At 46.8% G+C, this 21,042-nt stretch overlaps 6 protein-coding genes and 1 long non-coding RNA gene across 11 annotated transcripts; 3 read left to right on the top strand and 4 right to left on the bottom strand.

The window, feature by feature from the left end:
• Positions 1 to 1,462: 1,462 nt before the first annotated feature.
• On the bottom strand, positions 1,463 to 2,430 carry LOC130518368 (small integral membrane protein 13-like). The gene is made up of 2 exons (XM_057020910.1): positions 2,355 to 2,430; positions 1,463 to 1,994 (listed from the first exon to the last, which is right to left on the bottom strand). Exons 1-2 carry the CDS (start codon positions 2,428 to 2,430, stop codon positions 1,816 to 1,818), a joined length of 255 nt encoding a protein of 84 aa, XP_056876890.1. The 3' UTR covers positions 1,463 to 1,815.
• LOC130518367 (small integral membrane protein 13-like) lies at positions 1,463 to 4,917 on the bottom strand. Its single transcript, XM_057020909.1, has 3 exons — positions 4,501 to 4,917; positions 2,355 to 4,275; positions 1,463 to 1,994 (listed from the first exon to the last, which is right to left on the bottom strand). The coding sequence occupies exons 1-2, from the start codon at positions 4,574 to 4,576 to the stop codon at positions 4,085 to 4,087; spliced, it is 267 nt and encodes an 88-aa protein (XP_056876889.1). The 5' UTR covers positions 4,577 to 4,917; the 3' UTR covers positions 1,463 to 1,994; positions 2,355 to 4,084.
• Positions 4,843 to 6,197, top strand: LOC130518369 (uncharacterized). The gene is made up of 2 exons (XR_008948008.1): positions 4,843 to 4,976; positions 5,202 to 6,197. It is a non-coding gene; the product is annotated as an uncharacterized LOC130518369 (long non-coding RNA).
• zc3h12ab (zinc finger CCCH-type containing 12Ab) lies at positions 6,182 to 10,885 on the bottom strand. Of its 2 annotated transcripts, none has more exons than XM_057020901.1 (6): positions 10,728 to 10,885; positions 9,755 to 10,215; positions 8,769 to 8,908; positions 7,955 to 8,189; positions 7,766 to 7,866; positions 6,182 to 7,673 (listed from the first exon to the last, which is right to left on the bottom strand). In XM_057020901.1, the coding sequence occupies exons 2-6, from the start codon at positions 10,093 to 10,095 to the stop codon at positions 6,751 to 6,753; spliced, it is 1,740 nt and encodes a 579-aa protein (XP_056876881.1). In that variant the 5' UTR covers positions 10,096 to 10,215; positions 10,728 to 10,885; the 3' UTR covers positions 6,182 to 6,750. The 2 variants fall into 2 exon arrangements, with proteins under 2 accessions (XP_056876881.1, XP_056876882.1); XM_057020902.1 differs by having other exon boundaries at positions 9,755 to 10,139.
• A 256-nt stretch (positions 10,886 to 11,141) lies between these two features.
• On the bottom strand, positions 11,142 to 13,591 carry LOC130518360 (uncharacterized). The gene is made up of 3 exons (XM_057020900.1): positions 13,450 to 13,591; positions 11,510 to 13,366; positions 11,142 to 11,392 (listed from the first exon to the last, which is right to left on the bottom strand). The coding sequence occupies exons 1-3, from the start codon at positions 13,482 to 13,484 to the stop codon at positions 11,389 to 11,391; spliced, it is 1,896 nt and encodes a 631-aa protein (XP_056876880.1). The 5' UTR covers positions 13,485 to 13,591; the 3' UTR covers positions 11,142 to 11,388.
• On the top strand, positions 13,526 to 18,889 carry oscp1a (organic solute carrier partner 1a). Of its 3 annotated transcripts, none has more exons than XM_057020904.1 (11): positions 14,753 to 15,575; positions 15,703 to 15,732; positions 16,018 to 16,172; positions 16,238 to 16,405; positions 16,477 to 16,557; positions 16,636 to 16,739; positions 16,890 to 17,018; positions 17,092 to 17,146; positions 17,927 to 18,081; positions 18,185 to 18,245; positions 18,495 to 18,889. In XM_057020904.1, the coding sequence occupies exons 1-11, from the start codon at positions 15,464 to 15,466 to the stop codon at positions 18,651 to 18,653; spliced, it is 1,209 nt and encodes a 402-aa protein (XP_056876884.1). In that variant the 5' UTR covers positions 14,753 to 15,463; the 3' UTR covers positions 18,654 to 18,889. The 3 variants fall into 3 exon arrangements, with proteins under 3 accessions (XP_056876885.1, XP_056876884.1, XP_056876883.1); XM_057020903.1 differs by having other exon boundaries at positions 15,703 to 15,843; XM_057020905.1 differs by lacking the exons at positions 14,753 to 15,575; positions 15,703 to 15,732 and adding an exon at positions 13,526 to 13,659.
• Positions 18,890 to 19,087: 198 nt separating this feature from the next.
• Positions 19,088 to 20,834, top strand: lsm10 (LSM10, U7 small nuclear RNA associated). 2 transcript variants are annotated; one of them, XM_057020908.1, is made up of 2 exons: positions 19,088 to 19,216; positions 19,720 to 20,834. In XM_057020908.1, the coding sequence occupies exon 2, from the start codon at positions 19,745 to 19,747 to the stop codon at positions 20,150 to 20,152; it is 408 nt and encodes a 135-aa protein (XP_056876888.1). In that variant the 5' UTR covers positions 19,088 to 19,216; positions 19,720 to 19,744; the 3' UTR covers positions 20,153 to 20,834. The 2 variants fall into 2 exon arrangements, with proteins under 2 accessions (XP_056876888.1, XP_056876887.1); XM_057020907.1 differs by having other exon boundaries at positions 19,129 to 19,286.
• Positions 20,835 to 21,042: the final 208 nt, after the last annotated feature.

Here is a 21,042-nt window from a genome sequence, read left to right as displayed (position 1 = left end):
CGTAAGAAGATCAAAGTAAATGTTCTTTTTAGACATTCTGAGCTGGGATTTTAACGGTTTACAGCCAAACTCATTGCAGTTTGAGACAAGAACCACATTTCATTTCCAGCTTTGGGTCAAAGCTCTGCTGCTGTTCTCCACCGTCCAGGAGGGCAACGATTCAGGAGCTCCTGGAGGAGCAGCAGACAAGCGAGAAACCAGCTTCTGTGAGTGATGTGAGCCGGAGAGTCTGCAGAATCGGTTCAGGCTTATTTTAGTCCTGGCAGCTCTAATTAATCCACACGGGTCGGAACGCACAATCCAGAAGCCTTGTGTCCGTGTGTGTTGCCAGGGGCAGCGGGCCAAACATCTCGTAGATGTCTGGTGGATCAACAGGAGCTGCTGAAGTTCTGCCGGGCCTCCTGCAGCCCACCAGTTCTCCTGCAGCAGCACCTTTGGGAGGATCGGCATCAACCCAGTTTACTGTGACACTGGTTCCTGTTTCCAGTGGCTGATGGATCCAGGTTGATCCGGAGGGACACATTCAGCTTCATGATCCGGTTTCTGCTGAGGTTCTGAATCACTGGTAGGTGGAGCTGAGCCAACGGGAACAAGCTCCAAACGGGCCCTTAATTCCAGCCTGTGGCGAAGAGTTCAGACATTTTCCAGCAGCTTCTGTTCTCACAGTTCTACCTGGAAAATCCAGGAATGTTGTGAGTCACATGATGAACAGTTTAAGAGCCACAAACTGCAGAAAAATATGCAGGGGAACATTTAAAAGGATCCTTTAAGGGCCGCGATGGGGACACGTGCTCCTCGTGTTAAAGACAGGGTCGTTGTATCAGCAGGGGGTCTGGCTACTTCACGTGTCTCATCACCTTAGTTACGGCTGTGGGATCTGACTGTGTTAGTCTGACTCTTGTCTTCATCAATGCAGCAGAAAATTCCCTTTTTACCAGGAAAACACTTATCAAGCAAATGTGACCAAACGGACACGGTCATTCTTAAAAAGGTTTTATTTCAGTCATTTATCACGTCGATAATAAAATATTGTGGGTGTTTTCCTCATTAAAAGCCTTAATGGCAGGTCGCTTTAGCGACACCACAACGACACCTGGTGTCCAAACACCACAACTGCAGTTGAAACTCACAAGTGAAACAAAAGATTTGATCAAGTTGGAGCAACCAAACTGTCCGGAGAATGTGGTAGATTATAAAAAGTAATCAACACAGTTCTCTAAAGAGAAACCAAGTCCATGATGAAGGAATTTTAAATAACATTCAAATCTAAAAGTGTATGATGCAGAAGACAGAATCTAATACTCAAGTGTAAAAAATTAAAATAATATTCCCTTAATATGCTGCACAAACCTTAGCTTTAAAAACTTCTTCATTGCACCTGATTACTCTTCCTTCTCCTGGAGCAAAGTTAAATTGGTGAACACACCTTTAAAATGGGATTAAACTCACCATCAGCACAAGGCAGCATTTAAAGATTTATTCATGTTCAAAGAAAACTTGACAAAAACAACACTCCTCTGGTTGGACTGTCTACAGTACAGATCCCTCCGAGCTTCAGCTGGAGAAAGGTGATTTTCAGGTAGTTGCATTGTGTTCAGCGCTGATTAAAACGGCTGATAAAGTTCTGATGCTTCAACAGAGCAGCTTCATGACCCAGAGGTGTCAGAAGGAAAAGCTTAAGGTAAGGAAGACGGATGGAAACGGATCCTCGCTGATGACGGGAGATGTGCAGGTCACTTCAAGATGGTGAAGAAGTTCCTGAGTGTGCAGATTTCTGGCGATCACATGTGCTGGGGGGGTCCACGGGGTCACTCATTATGAGCCTTCTGGGGCCCTCTGGCGAGTCCGTGGTCGACTTCGTAGCTTGACATTAGCCTGGTCCTGGATCTTGGGGTCAGATGGCTGCGTGGCAGCATGGGGGGCACCAGCCTCCCCCACCAGCTCCCGCAGGAACTTGAACCTGGACAGGAATAGCTGCCAAACTACATACCAGCCTGGTGGAAGGGAAGAAGACACTTTTACAGGAAAACTGCCACCATGCTTTTTACTTTATCCGAGACATCAAACTGGAAATAATCTTAAAATACTTCAGCATTGTTCCACAGACACCACTTAGCCAGATTAAGCTAAAATATTTCCTTTATGAGACTTGCAAGGCTCCACCTGCAGACGAGAGCAGCTGCTGGTAAAGATAGAAACGTCGTGGCACTAAATCCACTCTCAGTTGTCACGCAAGTAACAGCAGTGTGGTTTAAGGGGCTCCGACCAGTGCTGTTGGGGCTCGTTTGTACCCTGACAGCAGCCTGGGACTGATCCTAGATGGGGATCATTCATCACGCATGTTCCACACTCACCAACCCAAATGAAGAGCAGCGCGCAGACCAGCGTGGCTACAGTCACCAGCAGTGTCAGCCCGACACTCTGCCACATCTTCGCTGGATGAGTGTCAGCACCAGCAGCATAAAGGACGGTGGTCCTCCTCAGACACGGCGCGGTTCTGGAATTCTGATGGGTTCTAAATAGCCCGGTGGCAGCAGCAACATTAGACACTGGAGGCTAGGTAGTGGCTCAGCTAACGGGCTGGAAAAGGGACCCGAACTATTTTCACACGCCAACAGAATCATTGGAACCGGCGAGTGGACACAGCACAGAGTCCATTGTCCAAGTTCTACATGATTACAACACACGCTTGTTAGTTTTTAGACACAGGTCGTAAAATAACCGACTCTCTTGTCTTCTTCCGAATTAAACGTTGAGCTGACAACAGCGTCTACGCGCGCTAGCGCCCCCTGTCGCCCTGACGGACACACGGCACCTCTGGCTACCGTCAGAAGGTGCAACTCTTCTCCCACAGAATCGTTGCAAATGCAATTATTTCGGTTTCAAATATCTGACGAAAAGTCAAAATTTCCAGCACCCTTAGCGTAATATTATGGACTGATTGTTGGAATTTCAGAACTCTGCAACTTTATGTTTCTGGCCACTTTTCAAGTGTTTTGGGTCAATGTCCTACCTGAAGATCTTTGACTTTTGCAGGGGACCCAGATTCCCAACAATAGGCTGTGTTTCAAAATTCTTTGTAATAATCAGATTTCATTATATCCAGGGCCAGAAGCAGCAAAGCTTCTTTTTGTCTTTTGCTAGTTTGGCATTCTTGTGCCTTTTTGTGAGCATTGGTGACCCTTCAGGTCTCCCAGCAGAGTCTTCCCTCAGATGGTGATGACACAGCTGACACAGTTGTACTGCACCTGCAGGTCAGCTGCTGTTTGTCAGCAAGAGAGAACGGTAAAATAGATTAGTCCCTTTATAGATGTATTACCTGTTAACTGGTTACCTTGTTAAAAAAAAGAGTCAACATTTAAAGTAGTTATTTATTGTTGTGAAGCTGCGCTGACGTACAGAGCTGAAGCAAAGGTGCAGGAGAGGGAGGACGGAGGAGAATATCGGCCAGCCTACTTGGATTTGCTTTCACACAGGAAACAAGAGGATGAGCAGCAGTAGAAAAAGAGGTCTAGTGACAAACATAAAGAGGCACCGAGTCAAACGAGGCACTGGGAGCAGGAAGTGAACAGTCCTTCACTCTTCCCCTGACTCTTCAAGCATAAACGGTTAAAAAGCTGTCAGTAAAACACATTAGCAGAATGCAATTTTGATTATCTGTCTCATTTTCTCATTTCTCTGAGGTGTCTGGACTCCATTTAAGAGATGACCAAAGGTGCGCAAAAATAAGAAAAAGACAAAAACATTCCCCTAATTGCACGTTGTCAAAACTGCTTGTTTCTTTTGTGGGTTTCCTTACGTGTGCCTACGTAGAAGAGCGCATGTACAAAAGACTAACAGTAAAGTAACTTGTGTGACTCCACGGCGCTACATATATGAACAGAGAAGCTTCACCGATGTGGACGACTGTTCCCTTTGACTCTAGAACTCTGCCTAGTCACTTTAAAGCAGCCTGGTTCAGAGGAGGGCTGGCTGAGGGTCCGCGTGGCCTGCAGAAACCTGCTGCTCAGGTTACGCGTGCTTCTAGTGACGAGCACTTGCGGTGATGAGATGATACACGTGAATGCAGCGGAAACGCGGTGAATTACAAAGTGCCGTCTGGAAACGCAACTCTTTGGCGTGCACTCCTGGGCCGACTTCGGATCAGGGCGGGAGATGTGCGTTCGGTGCCGAGTTCTGACGGCTGGTTCTCAGTCTGTGGCGTGCTGGCATCTCCGACAAGCTCACGCAGGAACTTGAACTTGGACAGGAAAAGATGCCAAACTACGTACCAGCCTGGGGGAGAGAAATAACAGAGACAGGGATGTTGAACCCACAGGCAGGCAGGGATGCCTCAGCTTTGGGACCTTCTTTCCATCAGTCTCTGCCAGCTCACGATGGAAACCACCACTCACAAACTTGCCACACAAATAAAAGTATTCACTGACAGTCGACCAGTACGATGACAACAGTTACGCCACAGTCCAGTTGCTGACAGGCAGGTTATGAGGGTGAACTCACCGAACAGCATGAAGAGCAGCGCGCAGACAATCGTGGCCACAATGACCAGCAGTGTGAGCCCGACACTTTGCCACATCTTAGCCGGACACCCGACAGCACGAGCAGCGTAAGGAGAGGAAGGTCCACCTCATGAAAGATCGCTTCTGGTAGCCGCTTGGTTACAAGGTTAAAGAGCGTCGAGAGAAGAGAAAGACAACAACAAACACCAGGAGTTGAAACTCAAGTCTGGCGGCTAGCTAGTGGCTAGCTAGTTGACAAAGGGACCAGAAGTACCCCGACACCTCCAATTACAGCAGAAACATTAGAACAGTGGCTGGTTACAGCAGGACAAAGTACTAATTTTGTCCTTTAAATAACTAAAAGGCGACTTTTCTCACATGAGGCGCAGATAAATACAGTAACTGGGTTAATTCAACGTCATCTGCGTCATAAGACAACACACGTCTGCGACGGCGCAGAGACCCTTTGGATTCTGGGTAATGAAGTTTCCGCTTTTATTTCCGTGTTTTCTTCCCCACCCTGGAAATATTGACCCATGAAAATATATGAGTCCGCATGTAATTAATCTATATAATATAATGACTTGAACTTTTTGACTGTTTGACTCTTTTGATTGCTAAAATATCTACTTTTGATTATGTCATTCATTAAGCTGCAATATAACTTTTTACAATGCTAATAGTGTTACATTTGTCCGACAGGAGGAGACATTACCAGAGGCAGAAACATGTCGAAACAAAATTCAAAAATGAGGAATTGTCTGCAAGCGTCAATTTACTTTCTTATCAGCAACCAGATCAAGGCCCTAGATGTGTTTATTCAGAGGAGTTGTGAAGCTGCTGGCGTGTGTCCTAGCAGAGACAATTGGACTGTTATCTGCATCTGGTAAACATTTCCCCTTGTTCAGTTCTGAATGGTTTAATGATAGTTATAAAGTAAAATAAAATGTATGAATGAGAAACAAGACAGACATCCTAGAAAAATTTTGAACCATCACTCACGATATATCGTTTAGTTTTTAGGTAAAAGATATCAGCAACAATGTCAATTAGACCATCCGAAACTGTAAAACACTGAGAGTCCAGGATTATATTCCTTCATAGTCTGATTATATCAACACATTGAAATTTTAGTTTGATTAAATCTAGTTGATTGCGTCTTTCTCTCTCCCTTTTTGTACATTGTCCTAGTGTTCACTTTAGTGGTGTTGCGACAGCAGCCGCCGCGTCATGCCTTGGCTTGTGTGTATTTGCATATTGTGTAAAGTTGCAGACCGTGTCATGTTTTACAGGCTGCATGAACACAGCAACATGTAACTCCAGACTCATTTTACAGTCAGATTTGGCAGAGTGGATATAAAAGATTAGCTCATTTGCTGTTTTTGTTGATTCACACAATGTTGCAGTGCAAACAACATAAAAATGTGGTAAATGCTTTGGACACTTACTATATTTACACTGCAACTGTGGTGATCTGTTGACTCGAGTTTTTACAATGCAGAGATGTTTTACATACTTAGATAACAAACCTGTTTTACACTCGAGTGCCGACAACGTTCAATTATTTGCATATAGAGAGGTGTCATTTTAGTGCAGCGTTGAGCTCTATAGCTGTAGGGGATTCCAGGGTTTTTGTTCAACATGTTAAATTTGGTCAGTCAAATAAAGTGTCGACACAGCAATGTTGTAAAAGAAAAAGAGGCGATTATTTTATTGAAATATGACATTTCAGGTTTGCCAGTCGTGGTGTTGCATCATTTAACGCTCCAAAAATTATGGATGCACATTTAAATAAAAGGAATCAAACAGAAATAAAGATTTAGTTCCCGTCATAATCTGGATGAAGGTGGAAAATACCCATTTGTAAGATTTCTCTTCCTAATTTTACTAAAAGAAGAAACTCCACCTTATTCTGCCATCAGTCACCGAAAACATAAACTCATCTCATGTTCTTGAGTTCGACTAAATCCTGTGAGGATTGTGAGGATTTACAACAGCAGCCCCTATTACACAAGGGTTACACTTAATTAATTTAATTAATTTAACTCACTCAGGCTATCAGCCGTTGAGGTTCATGCCAAACTAGGTAAGGCATTAACTCTACGTTTGCATTCATTTACTAAAGGTGTAGACATCCCACACTTGCAGGACATTCATCTAAAATGTGGATACCACTTTACGAGAATACACAAGAGTGTTTTGGGTTTTTAAGGGACCTGCAGCTTATTGCTCTGTTACCAGTGGAGCTCCATCACCTCAGCGACCTGCTCTCGCTCTGCAGCTTCAGGATCTCAGCCACCAACAGTTCTGGATCCATCAGCTCTGGAAACCTGGTCATGGCTGCGTCCACTAAGTGAGCACTGAAGATAGCGAGGAGCTTCTTCCTAACAGCTTCTCTCTCCTTCAGACCACTGAGGGTCTGTTGCTCCACCTGAGGAGGCCCCCAGTGGAAGTGTTCCGCTGGACGGTTCTGCACCACCCAAGGGTTAGAACCATAAGGCTCGGACCAGTGCCGATCAATGTATGTGTGCATACTAACTGGGTAACTGGCGTAGCTGGTGTAATGACTGGGCCCGTACGCGGTAACGTCGGATCTGGGCCTGCTGACGTACCCACCGTTGTACTGCTGGTGATACGAGGCAGATGCGGTGCCCTCAGAAAAAGGGCTGTGGGAGCAGCACCTGTAAGGGGCATTTCTGGGAGGGCTGTACAGCTGGCTGTGCTGTGAGCCGCTGTGTTTCACCCCATAAAAGTGGTCACTCCAAGGACCCTCCATCAGCTGACTGTCTATGGAGCCTAAACCAGAGTCCAGCTGCTCTGATCCACTGTCCTGCAAACTGTGGTCTGAAGGTGAGTGCTGGCTGCTCTTCTCCTTCCTGCATGTGGCTCTCTTACTGGGGCATTGACTGGCTTTCTGACTCACATATTCATGTTTATGGTCCTTTAGTGTCTTGGAGAAGCCACTCTCAGGTCCCAGAGTCAGTTTCTTTGCCATGTCCTCCACCAGAGAGAGGCTCTGTCCAAGCACAGGAGTGCTGGGAGCTGAAGGTGGTCTCTGGGAAGTCCAGGGTTGCTTGGCCTGATCCCGAAGCTCAACGCTACTTGAGTGACTGGACTTACTGGCTCGCTCGGGGTGGTGGTACTTGCATTTGGTTCCATATGTACACTTCTTTCCTGGAAAAGAACAGAGTATGAATTGAGACTGGCTTTGTTGTCTGCTTCGTTTCAGGAGTTTCAGGACCTAGGATGTCCTACTGTCTTCTTACCATAAGGACACAGTGGCTTTTTTTGTGTCTTTGGAAATTTCCGTAGAAAGTTCTCCAAAGTGGGACCGTAGCGGCCGAGAGGGTCATCGGGAGGCATAAACCTGCATCAGGGTCACAGTCAAACATGGGTCCAAACAGAGCAGAAGGCCCATTCCGTTACATTTGTAGATGAATGCTGTCAGAACTGACTTGTCACTGACGAAGGAGTACATGAGCAGCCTCTCCTCGATGAAGCGCTTCCACTCCGGTTCCTTTCCCTGGAGGTCCCGGTACATGTCATTGGACACGATGATGCCATCGGACTCGTAGGCCAACTTTACGATGAACCAGTCGTCGTTACACACCACTCGTTTTCCTGCCACGCGGCGTGAGGGTGTGAACACCAGGAACTTTTTCCGCTCCAGGTCCCTCAGAATGTGCTGGTCTACAGAGCCAACAAAAGGTCACATGACTTTATGTCACCAACAGCTACGGGAAAATACGTATATGTGTAAATATGGACTCAGTAAGTGTAATATTGAATTTACAGGTTAGAGAGTAAACAGCAGGAGTTCTGCATCAAGATAAACTCATGTGCACGTTAGGAGTGATTTACAGTGTCTAACAATGCGGAAATTCCTGTTTTCTGCTCCTTTTAACATACAAAATCATCGGCAATGTACTTAATATGGTGTTTAAACCCACAGAGGCAAGATTTTCAGGAATTGATTTCAAATGTGAGTCATGAAAAGAACTCCTCAGAGGTTGATGTGCTGCGTCATAAACCTCAGATAAACACTCAGGCGGGATTTCCCGCCTTGAGAAACACTTCTGAGTCTTGCACGACAGGCTCTCCTTTATATTTTTCTGCAAGCACAACAAACTGAAATGACAATAACCAAAACGAAACGAATCTCTTGTTAGATGCTTCACCTCCCGTCAGAGTGTTTCCTCGTCTCTAAAGAAAACTTCATTTATGGAAGCAGGAAGTGACTAAAATATGACACATAAACCACCTTCTCACCTGTGATAGGAACGTCTGGCCTGGGCTGCTCCTTCCGCCACGATGGGACAAAGACAGTAATGTGAGTGTGGCCACGCTCCAGGAAGAAGTTCACAGCTAGCTGGATTCCCAAACAAGAGAAAACTTCCTTGTTCCCATGACTAAACACATAAGAAAACAAGGTATTTCAACATTCTGCCCAGCAGGACTGCTCCTGGACAGGCCTGAGGCCAGTTTGTGGGCTCCTGCACCACGGCACAGATGCTGACTATGCTGTTTTCTAATTGCTTAAGATAAAAAAACGTTGTCTTCTTCTAAATTAGAGTGTCCCAGAAAATAAAATCAGTGGGATAAAGTGAAATTTGGGATGAGTCAGAGTTCCACAGGTTCCGTGGAACTCGCTCTCTTCTAAAGAACCCAAAAGAAAACAGAAGACGAGCCCAGATTGTGGACAGACAACATCCCTGCCCTCAAAAATGTTTTCCTGATCCAGCAAAGCAGGAAAGAACTCCTCTGTTTTTAAAGTTAAGAGTTACCTGTCTGGAACATGTCTGTACACGTGTGCCAACACGCGCACGCACACACGTCAAGTAAAGTAATTACATGAGGATAAGGGTTTAAAAGTGGCTCCACTGAAGGTTTTTGTCTAATGGGAACAGTGAAATCATCCGTTGAACCTGGTAAAATGTAGATGAGAGAAGAAATGTACTTTTTTTAATATCAACGCATGGACCAGAATCAAGTCAGTGTCAGCATGATGAAGAGGAGCTGTGATCTTTGTGCGACAGGGCAGCAGGCAGCACCGTCTGCTGGTGCTAGAATTTAACCCCCTTTATTCTAGTTGCTGTCTCAACAGTTAAGGCCCAGTTATTTCGGTCACACTCCCTTTGCTTTCAGACACAAAGATGTAAATCCTGAACCGCTTGAGAACCTCCTGGTGATGTTAACTCTGAACATATTTGGCCGGGGATTATGCAAAGCTTCTGATGTTTGGATTTGTTTCTCACCTCATGGCCACGTTGCTCCCATCAAGAACGATGGGTCTGAGAACATCGTCCTCCCCGTGTTTGTCCTCTCCACCTGCAGCAGATGAGGGCAAAGGCAGCTGTACGGTGGGGGATGAATTCTGGTGGTTCCCTCTGGGCACCAGCACAGACACGGTGGTCACGGGTTCCTGCTTGGCCTCCTGCCCAGCTCCGATGCGGACCAGCTCGCCCAGGACTTTATCTGTGTCCGTGTTGGGGCCAAACTGCTGCTGGATGGCCTGGACCTGAGCCGTGGAGTAGCCCAGCTTGTGGAAGAAGTCCATCTGGGCCGGGTGGTGCTGGGGGTCTGCAGAGGGATCCATGCTCCTATAGGTAGAGCAGGAGGAATGTGGAGCTGGGAGAAGATCTGTGCAGACGTGTCAGCGACGTATGGGCTCAAAATTTGACTTCAGTGCTCATCTTTTGCTTTTCACGTAAACAACCTGGAAAATAATATAATCCTCACTGATTTAACCATTTTACTGTCACATTTTACTGCTTTTCTTTGATTTAATTCATGCTGATCTGATAGTTTTCTATAGTTTCAATGAGTGCAAATATATTACCAATAGAGCTTTACAGATGTAAACTGTACATAAAAGAATGAACTATATAATTAATGTATAGATAGATAGATAGATAGATAGATATAGATAGATAGATAGACAGATAGATAGATAGATAGATAGATAGATAGATAGATAGATAGATAGATAGATAGATATAGACAACACAACATCATTATTTAATTTCATATATTAGATGGGACTGTTTTTTGTGTGTACTTTTGTTTTTACTAAATGTTCTCATTTTACCTGTTATAAAAATTATCTACTAGTTAATAATCCATTTATGTCGAAACAGACTTTACAGCAGCTCATTCCAGAAGTTTTCTGGTGAAAAGGTTTTGGTCTATTTCCGGTAAACTTTAAGTGAAGAGAACACAGAAACTCACCTCAGAACCACCTCGGTGGACCGAGCCGGCACAAATCCCGCTTTCTCTCCCGGACTGACGCGTTTGTCGCCGCCGATCAGAGCGACGATCGGACGGATTCAGCTCGTCTTCTGACAAGGAAGTGCCGCGGTTTTTCCTCTGACGTCATCAGCCAGACAGGTGGAGGTGTGTTAGACCACGTGTGATGTCACGAGCGTAATAAACCTTTTTCCTGCTTCCGTCTGATCTCAGCGTCAGAAAGCCCCCGATTATTAGTTCTTTAATCTTTTATTCTTTCAGCTATCAATAACTTAAACTAAAGTTGTTGCTAAACCATTAAATCTACCTGGAATCACGCAAATCTAGTTTTCCCAAAGGTTTAGAAAGTTTTTGTATTTTCTTATTTGCATGCTTCAATTGACAAGAAAAAAAAACCATCTTTTAAATGTTTTATTCTTCCATTTGAATCAGAGACGGGAGCAGAAGACAACGTCTGATGATCGTGAGATGTTCTCGGCGTGGCCGTGGAAGGTCAGCAGGCAGCGTCATGAGGTCACCTCAGACATCTGAGGTCACGGGGTCAACACACTGCATGTTCTCCAGCCGTGAGGGTTCCAAATAGGTACGTGTGTGGTGATGCTGGACGGCCGGTCTGTGTTCCTGCCTCTCACCCACTGCTTCTTCATCTGGAAACAGCATCATTACTGGTTGTTACTGGTTTTGTGGTCATGGATGGGAAGTGATCACATGAAAGTGCAGCCTGTGGTTACTGTAGTAACGCTGTCGTATTCAGTCATAATTACCTCTCCTGATAGCCACTCCCCCTCCACGGTGGAGCCGACGATGACGTGGACTCCTGAGGAGACATCGGTGAGCTGCCTCCACTTGGTGGTGCAGATATTGGTTCTGGTTCAGAGGAGGCCCCTGATGTCTGCTCAAATACCAGGGATTCTGAGGAACCTGATCCAGATGTTGGTGATGCTTCAAGACATGGCTCAGTAAGTGATGTTGGTTCTAAACCTGACCCACATATTGGTGGTTCCGTGGCACATGGTGGTTCAGTTGTTGGTGGCTCTGTGTCACACGGTGGTTCAGTTGTTGGTGGCTCTGTGTCACACGGTGGTTCAGTTGTTGGTGGTTCTGTGGCACACGGTGGTTCAGTTGTTGGTGGTTCTGTGTCACACGGTGGTTCAGTTGGTGGTGGTTCTGTGTCACACGGTGGTTCAGTTGTTGGTGGTTCTGTGTCACACGGTGGTTCAGTTGTTGGTGGTTCTGTGTCACACGGTGGTTCAGTTGTTGGTGGTTCTGTGTCACACGGTGGTTCAGTTGTTGGTTCTGTGTCACACGGTGGTTCAGTTATTGGTGGTTCTGTGTCACACGGTGGTTCAGTTGTTGGTGGTTCTGTGTCACACGGTGGTTCAGTTATTGGTGGTTCTGTGGCACACGGTGGTTCAGTTGTTGGTGGTTCTGTGTCACACGGTGGTTCAGTTGGTGGTGGTTCTGTGGCACATGGTGGTTCAGTTGGTGGTGGTTCTGTGGCACACGGTGGTTCAGTTGTGGGTTCTGTATCTGGTCCACATGGGGGCGGTTCTTCTGGACATGGTTCCATTGGTGGCATTGGTTCTCTATCTTTTCCACATGGGGGTGGTTCTTCTGGACATGGTTCCATTGGTGGCATTGGTTCTGTATCTTTTCCACATGGGGGCGGTTCTTCTGGACATGGTTCCATTGGTGGCATTGGTTCTCTATCTTTTCCACATGGGGGCGGTTCTTCTGGACATGGTTCTTTTGGTGGTGCTGGAGGAGCAACTGTCATGGGTTGTGGTTCTCCGCCACACCTGCAGGGTCTCAGTTGGATGATATTTTTGAGCACATCAGGACTGGGGAAGTTCATGCTGATGACCCCCAGGCAGCCTTGGTTTAAGCTCCTCTTGTTCTGCATCACACACTTGTTAATCTCACTGTTGACTGTCTGGGCCAACATTTTGGGGGTTGTAAGAAAAGCTGAGGGGTTCTCCGTCACCACAATGGACCGACCACACAACTGTGGCTTGACTTGCTCGATCTTGCATTCACAGTAGTCGAGCTTGTTGTCGAGGAAGAACTCCGAGGCGCTCTTCTCCACGCCGACATCAAAGGTGCTACTCTTGACGAAGATGAGCTTCCCTCTCGCTTGGCCCATGGTGGGTACTGCCAGGTTGCTCCATATTCTATCTCTGTTCTGTGATATCATTTTCATGATCATTTGGAGCACCCTGGATTTGTAAAGTCCGTGAATTTCCACGTTCAACAGCACCGTCTCACTTGGGTGTAATTCAAGGAAATTAAAGATGATCACCAGAACTTCATCCATCCGGATCTGTTGTGAAATCATCCACCAACCGTCCCAGACGTAAACATGCTGTTGGTTGGGTATCCAGATCCCCACGTGTATGTCTAAATACCGGATTCCCGCTTTGAGTTGGACACTTAAGTTCCAGACCTGGCGCTGAGTAAGCGGCCCTCCGTACTCCGTCAGGCTTTGGTGGGTTCCCGGCATGGTGACGGCAGAAACCGGAACGTCTTCAGGTATCGACTTCATCCAGTTCAGGTTGTAGAAACGTGGCGCCAAGGCTGGATTATCATTGAGGACAGTCTCTGAAGCAGAGCCAGCGATGATGCTGTTAGGAGAAAGACACAAGCAGCAAATGCGTAAATTTCGCTGCCGTTGCCATGGAAATGTGGACGATTAGCTTTGACTTACACTGAAAACATCCACAGGTAAAACTTCATCTCCATGACTGGGTTGGTTCTTCTCTACCATCCAAAAAGGTCACTTATGTCCGAATCTCTGGTCCTTTCTCTGAGACGTCTTCACATCTTACCCCCCAGCTCAGGAGGACGTTCAGCTGTGGACGGGACGCCAGGAAGGAGGCAACTGGCTCCCTCGGCTGCAGCTGCCGGCAGCATAAAGGTGAACTTGGATTTGCATCTTTATCATGTGTGTGTTTCTAACTTTGAATGAGGGGGTCAAACAGAGCGCCATAATTGGGAGAAGAGACGGCGGCAGTTTAGATAATAAAATGACTTTGATCCAGTCCAGCAGATGTCAAAGAGCATCTTCGCTACAGTTCAGTAGCAGGTGTGACGGCTAATACAGATGTTGCTCCTGTGGGTCAAACGGGGGAGGGGGGGGGGGGACTGGAATTAATGGAGTGAGTTAGATGAAGTGATCTCCAGAGGTGAGAGAGTGGTGACCCACTAACAGACTTGGTGGTGTTGAGGAGGTGATGGGCAGGTTTGGTGTCCAGGAGTGGATCAAAGGTCAAAGGTCAGATGGTCCTCTAGAGGTGATGTAATCATCAGCATAGAATGGTGGCGAGGAAGAGGACAATTAGTGGAGCAGTGAGGTGACAGGAAGGAGAGATGAAGAAGATGAAGGGTCAGTTAGGGTCAACAGTCTCTAGAGCAACAGAGACTGTTGGAAAAGAGGAGAAGTTTATGGAAGCAGGTTGGACCATGTAGGTCATCAAGCCTGAAGGCAAAGGTGAAGAAGACGGGGGTGAGACCCGTGATGCTGTTTGGTTTAGAGACTGAGACACTGAGGAGAGGACAGGAGGCAGAGATGAAGATGATGAGGTTCTCTTTGGGAGGAACGAAGATGGACACCTTCCTTTAACATCTGTGTTTAACATGATCCTTTAACACATTCCCATAACTTTAACATATTCCTTTAACATGTTTCTTTAACATCTTCCTTTAATATGATCCTTTAACATGAGCCTTTAACATGATCCTTTAACACCTTCCTTTAACACATTCCCATAAATTTAATATATTCCTATAACATATTCATTTAACATCTTCTTTTAACATGTTCTTTAACATGTTCCTTTATTATTCTCTTCTCAAGAGTTTAGAATCGAACTAAATTGGTTAAAACAGTCTATATTTTCACATGAGGCCCTTTTTGTTTCTCTTCCCTCATGTTCCTCTCCTGTTCTTCGTCTCTTTCCCTAATCTTCCCCTCCTCTTTATCTCCTCTCTTCCCTCCTGTTCTTCTCCTGTTCCTCTCCTGTTCTTCTCCTCTTTCCCTAATCTTCCCCTCCTCTTTAACTCCTCTCTTCCTCTCCTGTTCTTCTCCTCTTTCCCTAATCTTCCCCTCCTCTTTAACTCCTCTCTTCCTCTCCTGTTCTTCTCCTGTTCCTCTCCTGTTCTTCTCCTCTTTCCCTAATCTTCCCCTCCTCTTTAACTCCTCTCTTCCTCTCCTGTTCTTCTCCTCTTTCCCTAGTCTTCCCCTCCTCTTCCCCTCCACCAATTGCCCCACACTAATATCAGCATATCGTTCATGTCCTAGCAGCAAGTGTATCTGGGTCTAGTCCCAAGAGCAGCGAGTGTCCGCTAAAGACGCTGTGGATGTGGACGTAGGCTGTGACTCGTCTCCTCCTGACCAATCAGCTGCTGTCCAGTATCTGCTGATCCTGATCCTGACCACCTGTTGCAGGTTTATCTGAAGGGCTGGGATCAGAGCAGACACCCTTTAGCCTGAGCAAAGCGTCCGTGCTCAGCGTCTGAAGCTCTCAGGTCCCTAACCCTATCCCTTGTCCTAGCCCTCGTCCTAGCCCTCATACTAGCCCTCCTCCTAGCCTTAGCCCTCGTCCTAACCCTTGTCCTAGCCCTCGTCCTAGCCCTCATACTAGCCCTCGTCCTAGCCCTAGCCTTAGCTCTCATCCTAGCCCTAGCTCGCAGGGGTCCATCCCTCCATCCGTCCGTGCAGGATGTCCATGAGAACTCTCCCTCTGGTTTTCATCAACCTCGGTGGAGAGATGCTCTACATACTGGATCAGCGCCTCCGGGCCCACAACACCTCCGAGGACAAGTCAGATAAAGGTAGAAGCAGCCTGTTGCTGTGGGCCTGCTTTGTGTGTTTGACAGGCTGTTTCACGCTCAACAGTCCGTAAGGTCAAGACTGCTGGACACCAGGTAACAGGGACATTTTTTTCTTGTCTCTTCTCAGGAGTTTGGTCAGAAAGTGACAGAATCAGAGGTATTCCTGCTGTTGCTGAGCAGATTATTGCTTCTCCAGTCCTCCCAGTATCAGCCTCTAGTCTCCACCACAGTCCTGCTTCTAAACCAGTCTGGAGGCTTCAATGTGAATGTGTGTGAAGAAATACGTGTGTGTGTTTCTGTCCCCTTTGACTCGCACCAACAACCTGCTGACTGCATTTTGAAGCGTCTCTAAAATGATGTGTACCCAGATACAGGTTCTTCCTCTGCACCCTCCCGTGTTGCCAGGCAACCATGTTGACTCGTGTCTGTTTTGCCGCTGCAGTTATGAACGACATCATCAGAACCATGTTCAGTAAAGCCTTTATGGACGAGCTCCTGAAACCTCAGCGGCTCTACTCCCACAGGACGCTGAAGACGGTGTTGACGCGTGTAGCACACACGTCCATCATGAGGCTCAGCCCCGCCAGCATGGACAGAGTACGGACAGAAGCTCTTTGACCTGCTTTAGGACAGACGCTGACCTGCTTTTATTCTTCATCCAGCTTTATGAACTGATGGTCATGGCCTTCAAATACCAAGTCTTTCTTTGCCCAAGGCCAAAGGATCTGCTGCTTATCTCCTATAACCACATAGACGCCGTCAGGGAACTGGCCAAAGACACGCCCGCCGTGGTCAACCACGTGGACGAGACGCACAGGAGGATCATGGAGGTGCAGCCAAAGTCGGTCAGCAGGTTTTCAACATCAGAGGCCTGTGTGATCTGTCTGTGTTCCTCCTGTAGGTTTACTCCTCACTGTCTGAGGGCGAATTTCAGCTTCTCAGACAAACGCTGCTCATATTTTTCCAAGACATGAACGTCCGGGTGAGTCCCGCTCCATGAGATGAAGACACTCAATAACTGTCTTCGCGTTGGCAAGCTGTTGCATTCTCTTCATCTCAGGTGTCCATTTTCCTCAAAAGTCAAGTGCAGAATCCCAGTGGACGCTTTGCCATGTCAACGTCAGGCCCGGTGCCTCATGGGATCGATGTCCCAGGACTCATTAGGTCAGCAGCTGACGTGGAAGAGAATTAAATCTGCCAGATATTTAAAAAACTGCCTCATTTTAAAACGTTTTGAATACTCAGACGGCCTGACTGCTCTTGGGAACTATGTCAGTATTCTAGAGTCTCATCACGCACTTCCTGTTTGGACAGGTTGTTTAACAGGACGGGCAGAGAGGTGAGACGAAGCGAGTTCCCCACAGGGGGAAGCTACACCAGTCCCATCCGAGAGGGCTCTCTGGATCTACGGGGAGACCGAGTCATCAAACTGGGCACGAACATGTGTGTGAACATAACGTATCCACACACTTTAAGCATGAAAACTTGATGCAGTTGTGTGTTTCATGAATTAAAGGTTTACTGAAACCCATCCGGAGGAGACCAAAACTTCCAGAGCTCCTTCTGCTAAGGTAGGCTAACAACAGGGGCCCCTCCTTCATGATGACACTTGAACAAGGAGTTCATGTATCAATGTTGACATTTAGCCTCATTTAGTGCCCATCTGACCCATTCATGGAAAACAGACTGGTCGCCTCCCAACAAACAGGTTTGTGTTTGCTTCCTGGTTCAGGCCCTTGTGGACTGTCCCCCCCCCCCCACCCCCAATGTTGTTAGGCTGCCTCCTGCTCTACTTTACAGCTTTAGTGTGCAGGGTTTATTTCAGATGACCACTCCAACAATCTCCTGACCTCCCCTGACCCTGACCAGGAGCCTCGCATCCTCCTGTGGTTTATGATGGACTGGTTCCGATTCCAGTTCCAGTATGAAGCGTTTGGGACAACCAGTGGCGGTGTTATGTCTCCGCCTAGCGGCCACAAGTGAAAGCAATTCTGATCATTTATGCGCAAAACAAATGCGTAAAATTTGAGCTAACTTTTATGAAATCAGACAAAATACAAATAAAAATCAACACGATCAAGAATTCAACACGGAACAAAACATTTCAGGCAACAAAAAGCAGGTTTAGTAATAATAAACTCGATATTTTAATAGTGGAGTAACAACATGCATGCGCGCACAACAGATATTTTAATGTATTTTATTCAAACATTGTTGGAATTTGGAGTTTGTCAGATTGGGGCACCTCATCTCTAAAACGGTCCAGAACCAAACGAGCGTGGCAGAATCCGCCTCTTGGAAGCATCCACTCATGGCTGATTTTGCTGTGGAATCTTGTGGATCTCCGGCAGGTTCGGCAGCTGGATGAAACTCCGAACCCGCTGGCCAAAGAGGAGCTGAACCTGCTGGCACGGCTGATGGGCAGCGTGAAGGCCGAGAACGTCCCCAGAACCGAGACGGGCTTCAGGATCAACCTGTTTCCCACAGAACCGGAGGACGAGGCGGCGTGAGTGTCTCCTTCCTTCCCTCCTTCCTTCCTTCTTTCATTCCTTCCTTTCTTCCTTCCCCCCTCCCTCCCTGTAATTCCTGCCATTTGCTTGCTTCCACAGGGGAGCTGCAGGTGAAACTGAGGGCTCCATGTTTGAAGTAATAAACATTCAAGCTGTCCAGGTAACCAGGAGTTCCTGCAGAGTCAGAACATTAATGTCAGTTGTTTGTTTGTTTGTCTTGTTTGTTTGTGTTAAAGATGCTCTTCACAAAAATGTTTCCTGTATTCTGATTTCACCAGTCTGTAAATGGTCTAAGTCAGATCTTCTTCTCAGAGTTTCTTCAGTTTAAGACCACTGAGTCCCTCCAGGACGTCCTGGTCCAAACGTTCCTCCTGGCCACTCTGACATGTTTCTCTTCTTCTCCCCTGAGGACGAGCGAGCGGCTGCAGAATTGGCCTGGATTGCTGGACAATTTACAGATGAAGAGGAGCATCCTGAAAACTCCAGCAGCAGTAAAGGGGAGGACCTGCTGGCCATGATGGATGAACTGAGACCCACAGCAGAACCAAACCATCAGAACCAGACTTAGCTGCTGCTGAACACAGCATCAGTTTTTGACAGCGGGCAGATGAATAAATCCATGTTTCCTTGTTGAGCTCCTGATAAAGCCAGATCTGAGGAGCATCTGCTGCTCAAACAGATGCTCCTCAGATGTTTACCAAACATCAGCAGTAGTTCCACAGCAGACCTTGTGTGTTGTATGTCTTCTCTTGCAAATGAATTCAACTGTGAAAGAGCTTCAATAAATAATGCATGGATTTTGCACTTGGCTCTTGCTGACTTTCATCAGCGCTGTCGAACAGGGAGATGTTCTAGATGTTCTAGATGTTCTAGATGTTCTAGAGAACATTGTTCTCCCAACAGCACTTCGTGGTTGTCCCAGGGTCGGACCTCAAGCCCTGACTGGTGAACTACAGTATGTTGGCTGCGGTCCTACGTTGGTTATGTTCCCATAATGGCCTATAGGGGGCAGTGCTGTCCTGCGACATGCGTCGCAGAGTTAGACGTCATCACGCTGCGTCGTTTTCTTGCGCGACGGTTCCTCCTGAAGAGCCGTGGAGTTTAAATGATGTTTGATGAAGAAAGTTAAAGGTGGACGAAACGCTCGATGTTTGTCTTTTCCATTCCTTTGTGTTACTTAAGCTAAAGCCAACAGCTAAACGTGAGTTGTAGTTTAACAAAGCGGCTAAAAATAAACTTTATAGGGGTAGAAAGTAATTACAGTCGCCAGAGTTCTTAAATCGAGTGTTTATATCTCCTAAATGTGCTCTGATTTTGTCATCTGACAAAAATGTATAGGTGGGAGATGTTTATAATGTTAAGGTCTTTGAATGTTTCTGCTGTAATTGTCTCTAGAATCCGCTTTCATACAGGATCTTGGTGGATCCCTCAGATCTTGATGAGAGCTGACTTTGTTGAGATTTACAACAGACCATCAATTGTAGTGCAGACAAAACAGAATGGAAATGAACTGAGGTTAAATCCATACAGAGTACATGAGGCTTAACTCAAATATTCATCTAATTAATGTTTCGTAGTAAAGGAAACTCCAGCTTTTGTGTCGTTCACGCCTGACCTTGGCTCCGTCTCTGTAGGTGTCCACGACTGTCAACGTCCATCATGGAATCCCAGGAAAATGAACCCAACCCATCGGGATCAGGGGAAGTCATCAGTTCCATCCGGGAGCGCACGGTCACGGAGAACAGCCTGGTGGTGCTGCTGCAGGGCCTGCAGGGGGAGGTGACCACCGTGGACCTGAGGAACGAATGCACGGCGCGGGGCCGCATCATCAACGTGGACGCCTTTATGAACATACGGCTGGAGGCCGTGCTGTACCGAGACAGGCGCGGCCAGATCGCCAACTTGCAGGACCTGTTTGTCACCGGTAGGAATGTCCGTTATGTGCACATCCCAGACCACGTGGACATAATGAGGACCATACAGACACAGCTGGCCCGGATCCGCAGAGTCCGCAACTTTGCTCGAGAGGGCGGAGGCCGGAAAGAATTTGCTAAGAAAAAAAACTAACTGTTGCTCTGTTGGGTCACAAAGCTGAGTGACGGTGACGGTGGCGCCACCAGGACCAGGACCAGAGTCACAAAGGTAGAACATCTGGAATTTCAGGACAGCTGCAGCTGGATGGTGTCCTCAAAGACAAATCTACCATTATTATGAGTGAAACATCTTCAGTGTAGCATCACGTCTGAATGTTGCATAAAAAATCAGTTTACAGTTAAAGAACAAAAGGTTCTGATGGAGAAAGAAGGAGAGGCGGAAGGTGAAGCAGGAAAAACTTCTCAGCTCTCGGAGGAGTCGGTTGTAACTGCCTGTTTTTGTCTTTCACTGGCACATTTGAGCCCAGTTTTCAATTACAATGGTTTACTTTTGGAGATCGCTGTCTCTCTGTGGTGATGCAGATGGTCGTAAATCAGCAACGTTTTCCAGCAGCAGCGGATCAAAACGGGCTGCTCAGGATTGTGATGGCAGCAGGCTTCTACTGACGGAACCGTCAGCGTTGTGAGGAATGTTCACTACGGTTGAATAAGACGGCGAACAGATTTAATCTGAGCTGATTAATGATGGGTGATCGTGTTTGGAGCGCTGCAGATTTAATGTTCATGCTTGTGTCTTCACCAGGTTAATGTTCTCCTCCCTTCTGAATAAACTAAAGCCTGTAAACGTTTCTAACACGTTTGGTAACATGAAATAAGTTTCGTGCCTGAACTCCAGCTTCTTCCCCAAGTCCAGAACCCACAGAGGGACTGTCCATGTGTAGAAGGTGGACTGGTGACCTGTCCTGGGGGGTATTCCTGCCCCCGTTAAGCTGCTTTTAACGGAAAAAGGTGGATGAATGGATGAATGGACTCTTTGTTCAGCTAAAATGAAGACATCACGGTGCTGCAGGTGTGAACCGCAGA

Source organism: Takifugu flavidus, chromosome 21 (assembly GCF_003711565.1).
Source record: "Takifugu flavidus isolate HTHZ2018 chromosome 21, ASM371156v2, whole genome shotgun sequence".
In the NCBI taxonomy this organism is placed as follows: Eukaryota; Metazoa; Chordata; class Actinopteri; order Tetraodontiformes; family Tetraodontidae; genus Takifugu; species Takifugu flavidus.
Note: the sequence above shows the minus strand (reverse complement) of the source record. Positions and strands in the feature narration are given on the sequence as shown.